At 66.9% G+C, this 8,056-nt stretch overlaps 1 protein-coding gene across 1 annotated transcript in view; it reads left to right on the top strand.

Annotated features, from left to right (window-relative positions):
- NKD2 (NKD inhibitor of Wnt signaling pathway 2) overlaps positions 1–3,448 on the top strand; it is an 8,615-nt gene extending 5,167 nt beyond the window's left edge. Inside the window, exons 2-6 of the mRNA XM_081825780.1 lie at positions 121–216; positions 594–741; positions 963–1,047; positions 1,685–1,812; positions 2,066–3,448. Of these exons, the coding sequence (XP_081681906.1) occupies positions 121–216; positions 594–741; positions 963–1,047; positions 1,685–1,812; positions 2,066–2,580 (972 nt within the window). The 3' untranslated portion in view covers positions 2,581–3,448. The remainder of the gene's footprint in view (positions 1–120; positions 217–593; positions 742–962; positions 1,048–1,684; positions 1,813–2,065) is intronic.
- The last annotated feature ends 4,608 nt before the right edge of the window (positions 3,449–8,056 follow it).

Raw genomic sequence — 8,056 nt, 5'->3', positions numbered from 1 at the left:
TTCCGGGGCGTGAAGGACACAGAAACCGGCCTGGGGCCGTGGGAGGGGCTGGTCTTCCCAGGAGGGCAGGGGCCAGGGCCCAGGGTGAGCCCGCGGTCCTCTGCCCCACGTGCCTCGCAGGGGCTGCAGTGTGACGTCTCTGTGGAGGGGGACAGCCACCAGGACTGGACGTTCACGCTCTACGGCTTCGACCACATCGGCAAGGCCACCAGGGAGGTGATGCGCCCGGCCGCCCAGGGACAGGCAGATGCCGCCCCCGTCCCAGGAGGCAGGCGGGGCGGGGCCGGGGGCGGGGCCTCTGTCTGGGGTTCAACTCCCCAGGGCGGGCGGTAAGGGCGCCAGGGGCACCCCTGCACTCTCCTCGGCTGGCCTGTGTGCAGGACGTGACACCCGACTGCTAATCCCCTGAACATAGATTTGGGGTCAAATTTAAGCATCCACGAGATGTGATCCCCATACCAGCAGGGCTGCCCCCCGGCTGCCCGGGGTGCACACAGGGCTAGATGGGACAGGCGTGTGTGTGGGAGGCCTCCTGGAGGCAGCTGAGGGCCCCCTGCCCGGTCTGCCTGTCAGTGACATCGGGCCGTCCTCAGGACATGTCCAGCCTGGTGCACGCCATCTACGAGGCCATCGATGCCTCCGTGAGCCACTCGTCTGACAGCAGCAGGACCCTCCGTGTGAAGCTGACCGTCAGCCCTGAGTCTCTCAGCGAGAGGAAGGAGAGTCCCCCCACAGGCCAGGGTGAGGGGCTGTCCTGCTCAGACACCCCGGAGACCCTGCTTGAGACGGCAGCCTGTCCCACACACCCTGTCCCCACAGCGCTCACTGCTCATTCCCCGAGCCTCTGGTTACTGGTCAGCTCCGTTTACCGGTCAGCGCCCCAACCCTCCGAGGGCGAAATGCCTGTCTGGGCAAAGGAGTGCGTGAGTGGATGAGCAGGGAATGCGCTGCCCCTCTTTCAGACCAGGAGCCCACTCGCTGCAGGATGGAGGCCGAGCTCACCGGGGACCCCGGGGGGGCCGACAAGAGGCCGTCCGCACACACCAGGTGAGGGACTGCGGTCCGGCTCCGTCCTCTGGCTTGTCCTCGGTGGGAGCAGCCCGCCCACCCCTGCCACCTGCAGGCCTCAGGGCTGTCCCCTCAGGACGGAGCCACCAAGCCAGGCACCTGGCGCAGAGGGCAGGACGCTGGCCGAGAGGCCCCGGGCACGGCCCGCCATCAGGGTGAGGGCAGCAGCTTGGGGCCTCTGTGGCGGCTGACGCTCTGGCTGGGGCTGAGTGCACTCAGTGTCTGAGAGGCGGTGGGCTTTGAGGGGCAGTGGTGGGTTGGCCTCGAGACCCTCCGTCGCCATGCTCTGGTGCCCTGTGGGTGTCACTGGGCAGTCTGGAGGGCCCGGCGTGGTGACCCGCTCTCTGCCGCAGACTCGAACGGTCCAGCGCTCGTGAGTTCTGTGGGGCATCCCCAGTGGTGGTGCTGGGGTCGTGTTGGGGGCCCCCGGGGCTGGCTGGGGGCTTGCTGTCCTCGGCGGCCTTCCTCCTGTTGCCCTTTGGAGCAGTGGGTGTTGGTCAGGGCCCCTGCGCGGACCCTGAGACCGCCCGCTGCAGGCGCCCCTCCGCTCCAAGTGCCCTGCTCTGGCCTCATGCGGCCCCAGGAGCTCAGGCCCTCATTCCCGCGGCGCACGCAGGAGGCCCGGCGCCGACCCCCACCCCTGCTGCGAGCGCGGCCCATACTGCGTGGACGAGAACACCGAGCGGAGAAATCACTACCTGGACCTGGCTGGGATCGAGAACTACACATCTAGGTTTGGACCCGGTAGGTGCGGGAGACCGGCCCTGGGTATGAGGCCCTGGGTACAGACACCTCAGGGGCAGGAGCCCCGCCTGAGCGTCCTGGGGTCCCTGCAACGAACCACAGCACAGGTCTGCATCCACAGGCGGGCCCCCCGTTCAGGCGTGCGGGTCGTCCCTGCCCCAAGGGGAGACGTCCTGGGCCCCGGGCGGGTGTCCCGGGCGCCCCGTGGCCGCGGGGGCCCCGCCGCGGTCTCACAGGCACCCTGGCTCTGCAGGGGCGCCGCCGTCACAGGCCAAGCAGGAGCACCTGGGCAAGGCCGCGCACCCCCCGAGCCGGTCCCGCTCCCAGGAGGCGGACACGCGCACGGCACTCCAGCGCCGGCCCCAGGTGCTGGCCCACCACCCGCTGCTGGCCGCAGAGCCCGCCGTCAGGGCCCTGGACATGCAGCCCCGGTTGAAGGGGCAGGAGAAGCAGCTTCTCAAGCCCCCCAGGGGCTCAGGGCGGCCCCCTGGGGCGCCGGGCACAGGCAAGCCCGGGAGAGCCTTTGGCTGCCCCCCGCCGGCTGCCCCGCCCCAGGCCCCCCGGGACGGCCACCGCCTCCCGCAGCCCCCACCACAGCCCCACGGCCACAGGCGGGCCCGGCGGAAGAGCAGGGAAGTCCACTCGCCGCTCAGGGCGGCGCTCGGCCAGCCCGCGGCGCTGGAGCACGAGGTGCTGCGGGCCCTGCCGCCCATGTTGGCGGGGGAGGGCTGTGCGGTGCCCGCGGTCCACCACCACCACGCCTCCTAGAGCGTGGCACGCACCCGCCGGGGGGGCCCACGGAGGTGCCCGACGGCCGCTGCTGGGAGGGCTGCCGTCCGCCCCCGCTGCCCTCCGCAAGGACGCCGGGCCCACGTGGACACGTGGGATGCCGCGGACGGCTCAGTTATGAAGCTCTTCCGTGTCACCCTGAAAACCACGCGCGGAAAAATGCACGAGTGTCTGCTCGCTGGATTCCAGACGAGGCCCTGTGGTGCTGGGTCTCCGCTCAGGCGCGCCGCGTGCTCGGGGCGCACAGGGTGGCGAGGGCTCCCTGTCGGGCGGCCCCTCCTGTAATTTGGTCATCATGAAGTCAGAGGGGTGGGCTCGGGGCAGCCCGTGTCCCTGGTGCACGTGGCCCCCGTGCGCTGATGGACGGAGGGCGGGCGGCCACGCGGGACACAGAGCTGTCAGGAACCGTGGCAGGAGGCAGTGGGCAGGGTCAAGGCCCGCGGGAGGCGGCCTCTGGACTTGCGTCGCCAGTGGACAGCATCTTCAGCATCTTCCCAGCGTCATCAGTGGACAGAGACGTGGACAACGGGCAGGCTTCTCATGCTTGGTGGACGCACACATGCGAACATCCAAACGCTTGGGCACAGCCTCGGTGAAGCTCCGCTTTGGGAAAGCGGGATTCGCTCTGGGACATCAAGAGAGGGGCTGCAGACCAGCAGAAGGCCCGGGGGTGCGGGCAGCGGTCCCACTGAGGCAGGAGGCTCCAGGAGAGCAAGCTGACCCGCCAGCAACTTGAGGTCTGTGCCGGCAGTCCCGCGTTGTCTTCCGGGCGCGAGGCTGAGAAAGCGCGGGTGGTTGAGGCATGAGCACCACCCCCACCGGCTCAATAAAATATGTGCATTTTGTACTGTGTCGTACCCTGTAGTAAAACAAGCATTTCGGAGACATTCTGTCCACCTGCACCAGCAGCGTGTGGGCACACGTGTGCGGACCAGGCCGCCCCGCCGGGTGCGTGGGAGAGTGCGCGTCTGTCTCTTACACACATGTACGTGCACGCTCCGTATTGATGGATAACCTTTCCCCCCATTTTACTGCATAAACAAACAAGAAACCCCAAAACCTAAGCCCCAAATTGGGCTCATGGTAACGGGACACCTGGCACCACATCTGGGGCCGTGCAGACCAAGGCTGACAGTGACTGTGTGTAAACGGGACTCTGTCTGGAGAGGCCAGAGCAGCACCTGCCCCCGTCCACTCCTCCCGACATGCCCCACGCCATCCCCTGCCCCTGGGAGACCCCCACGCCACCCTCATCCCAGGGGGTCATTCTCAGCTGTGTTTCCTCTCCGCACTTGGGGAGACCTGTGTCCCCACCAGCACGCTAGCCTCACCCACTCCTGCTACCTGGAATCTCATTCCCGTCTGCTCCTGGGCGCCAACCCACGAGCTCCGAGGCCACACGCCTTGTCCTCGGTACCAGGCAGAACACCACACACAGGGGCAGCCCAGTGGGCACTGGAGGGTGAAGGAATGAGTGAACCAGGAGTCTCAGCCCAGAGTGTGTGCTCCCGAGAAGCCTCGCTCCAAACAGAGCCCCCTCTGGCCTCAGCGTGGCCTGCCACGGGAAGTGCCCATGGAGGCCAGGAGGGACAGTGGGCCTGGAGGTCCGGGGAAAGCAGGAGGCCTGGGTGCTGCTCAGGAGGGCGGGCAGGAGTCAGGTGCCTGGCCAGCCCTGCCCCGATGGGGTCAGGTGCATTGGCGCCCCCGTTCCACAGGGCAGGAAAGGTGGGCAGTGCCGGGGACAGCCTGAGGATTCCGTGTTGGGGCTGTGGGCAGGGGCGGGTGGAAGCTTACTGGGAATCCCAGGAAGGGTGTGGGGCACTGGGTAGGGCTTCAGCCAGAGATTCTGGGGACGAGCCATGGTTTTAGAAAGAAGGGGTCTCGGAGCACAGAAGGAGGGGCAGAGGCAGGTGGGAAGGCAGAGGGACCGCCCATGATGACCACTAGAGAGAACTGGCTCTTTCTCTGGCTTTTTGTTCCACTCTGGGCCAGACAGATCAGGTGATGCCTTGCACATGGGGGGTGCTGAGTCAGAAACACCTACATGGACACCAGCTCGAACTCTGGAGTTCCCAGGCCAAAGGTATGGAGACGGTCTTGGCGTCCAGTGGGGTCTCTCACTCACCGTGTGCTGAGTCTCTTGGGTGGCCCTGAGCCATGGGTCTGGACCAGTGGCATGGAAGTGCCCAGGAGTTTGTCAGGGATACCCGAATCGTAGCCCGGCCAGAATCGGCCCCAGACCGAGACCCGGGACTTGGGGATGAGAAGGTGCGCTGCAGGGGACTGGCCTGTCCGCGTTTGCTCCTCCCTGGGGAGCGGCTGCCCTCTCCAGGTCCTACCCTCAGCCCCAGCCGGGGCACGGCCAGTACCTGATGAAGCCACGGGAAGCCCAGCGTCTCCTTCCCAGCTGCCCTCTGGGGCAGTGCCACCCTCCCCATCCGTCCAGGCTGACTGAGCGACTGTCCTACAAATTCTCTCTCTCCGCTTGAGCTGGGGCGTCCACCTTCTGCTCCCGGGCATCCGGGAGCCTGGGATCTCAGGATTCAGGGCTCAGACTGATTCAGCCCCACGGACTTGCCAGGGTCTCCCAGCCTTGGTAATCACGGGACCCAATTCCTGTATCTCTGTGTACTATGCTTCTGTTTCTCTGGGGAGCCCTGACTAGTGCGGAGACCACTTACAACAGCACCCACAATGCCAAACGCCTGGATGGCCAAGATCTCAACTCAGGCACCGTGAACTTCATCGGGCGTCGTCTGGAAAGATCTAAACGGAGGGGCGTGTGCCTGGGTGGGTCAACACAGGCAGCTCGAAGCAGCAACTCTGTCCCAGCTGAGATCTCAGCCAGATTCCTGATGCTAAAATGCATGGAAAAGCAAAGGGGTGAGAACACGCACAGCGAGGTGAAGGCACTGACCACCGCCAGGACACGCTGCGGCCACGGGAACGAACTCAGCACGCCAAGGCCAGGCTAAGCGAGCCACGGAGCAGGCAGGAGGCCCAGACGCAGCTCCTACAAACACAGCCACTACATTTGGGACAACGGTGCCCTAGGAGCACGGGCCGGGTGCCCACGGAGAAACGGTCACCTGACCAAAGCCCGGACCCACTCCAGGTGAACACACAACGTGAAGGATGCTCTGGGGTGCGGGCGGGCGGGCGGGCGCACTGGGGCGAGCCCCTGGAAACGCTGAGCGGGAGCTCCCGGCCCGGGTTTGCAGCAGGGGCACGCACGCGCCCACGGGGGGCTCACACGGTGGGCCGCCTCCCGGAATGGAGATCCACACCGCCCGCCACGCCTGCCTGGGCCACTCCCACTGGCAGACCACCTGTGGCAGGTGGGGCCTCTGAGCCGGCGGTGCGTTTCCCACCCGAAATCAGGAGAGAAAAGCAGGACGCTCCTCGAGACGCTTCTGCAGACGCTGTCCGCTCGCGGAAGGACAGTCGGGGAGGCGATGCTGTGCAGGGCGTCCCTCGGATGAGGACGCGGGGATCAATGGCCGCTCTGCTCTGAGGCAGAAGTCCACGTGACCCCACCCAGCGGTCAGTGACGATGGGGGCAGACGCTGCGAGGAATTGTCTGGGACCTTTTGGTTCCCGTCCCCCTCACCTCCACCCTGTCTCTCCCTCGGGGCACCGGAGGCCACCGCAGAAAAAAAACACAAAGCCAGAGAAACCGTCTTGTCCCCTGAGCGCCCGGTGAGGTCCTGGTGAAAGCAAGGAGCCCGGGAGGAAGCTGGCGGGGCCTACCTGGCACCCGGCCGCCCCGGGAGAGGCACCAGCAGGGCCAGACCCCGGGGCCTGGGTGCGGGAGCCAAGGGACGGGTGCAAGGACCGCACGCAGGGCTGGGCCCAGGAGGAAGGGGCCCCGGAGGTGCCAGGCGCAGGGGGCAGCCCCAGGCAGGCGGTCAGCCCAGCCCAGCCCTGCAAGGAGGGGGCGCCTGTCCACCTGGCGTCCCCGCATCGGCTGAGCGTGAATCCTGAGGGAATGTGGGCTGCTAATGTCACGGTCTCAGCAAGGACAGAAGCTCGCTGTGACCATCTCCGCCTGGGAGGAGTACCGAAACCGGCACCACTTAACCCTTTCCTTACCGCCCCTCCCCGTGGGGCCGTGCCCATGGTACAGCGCACACGGCCACGTTCCCGATGCCGCAGCTGGGCCACGTGCACGGCACGCAGGACAGGGCTCCGTTCAACTCCCAGGCCAGCGTCCCCCAACCTGCCCTATCCTCACGGCCTTCCCCTCCCACCAGCTTGGAACCACAGGCTGAAGGCGGGGGCCTGGAGCGACGGCCCAAAGCACGGGGCCCTCGAGCTCCTCGGGGCTCCCAATCTCCTGGGCCTTGCTCCCAGTGCCCAGAGGCCCCATCACCCTGATGCCGGAGTCTAGGCCTCCCTGGCCACAGGTGGGCTGTTGTGCCCTGCCCTCACCTCTATCTCCAGCGGGACCCCCATCTCCTGGCCCCCCACCCCCTGCTGTCGGCTCCGCAGCCTCCACCATCCACACCGGAGGCCCGGCTCCTGCTCTGACAGTCCCCTGCCCGGTCCTGACCCCACCTCGGAGCCCCTCCCACCCTCAGGCTGTCCCTGCCTCAGGGCCTTGGCACCTGCCATTGCCTGTGCCTAGACTGACCCCGTCTCTCCTCTGCCATCCGGTCACAGCTCCCCCCACACGCATGTTGGGTGCTGGCTGATGCCTCCTCGCCAAGGCATGGACGGCTCACAGCTGTGCAGAAGGGTCTCGGGCACAACGTCAGGGCCCGACCGCCACTCAGGCCCATGGGGGGCCGGGATCCCTCCTGGCAGTGAGAGGACTCGATCAACTTCTCTGAGAAGGTGTGACACGGAGTCTGAAGCCCCATGGGGGCCTCTTGGCTTGCTTGCTCACAGAACCTGCCCCACGGGCCCCCTGGGCACCGGTGGCCGAGTCAGAACCCTCGGATTCTGCTAGGTCCTCCCCGTGCAGCTCCATCTGCGTGCCCCACCCTGCCATCTGTGCCCGGGACATCTGGGCCCCCTGCCCCAAAGGCCAGGCCTCTGCTCCACGTCACATGTATGGGTGCCCGGGCCCGGCCAGCGCTCACAGCAGGCCTGAAGGAGGGTCACTCCTGATGGTGCTGCAGCCGCCATGAGCCAGCCCCCAGGACACAGGGTCGGTTGCCATGCCACACGGCTCCCTGTCACGGCCTCCATGCTGAGCGTCCTAGCTGTTCAGAAGGTGTGCTCTCCACAACCCCCGTAGCACACCCCGTCACCCCCAAAGCAGCCCCGTGCCCAGGGTCATGGGTTCTCCCTGCCCCCGACCCCACCCGGGGAGTGGTCCCCAGCACGCCGTCTGTCTGGCTTTGTCCCTTCTGGGCATTCCGTGTACGTTAGCATAGGACACGTGCCCTGACTGGCTGCTTCTGCGTGGCCCCACGTCCTCAAGACTGCTAGAATTTCATTCCCTGGAAGG

The sequence above is a fragment of the Leptonychotes weddellii genome, chromosome 7, assembly GCF_054177405.1.
Source record: "Leptonychotes weddellii isolate Sample4059 chromosome 7, ASM5417740v2, whole genome shotgun sequence".
In the NCBI taxonomy this organism is placed as follows: domain Eukaryota; kingdom Metazoa; phylum Chordata; class Mammalia; order Carnivora; family Phocidae; genus Leptonychotes; species Leptonychotes weddellii.
This window is presented reverse-complemented; position numbering and strand designations above follow the sequence as displayed.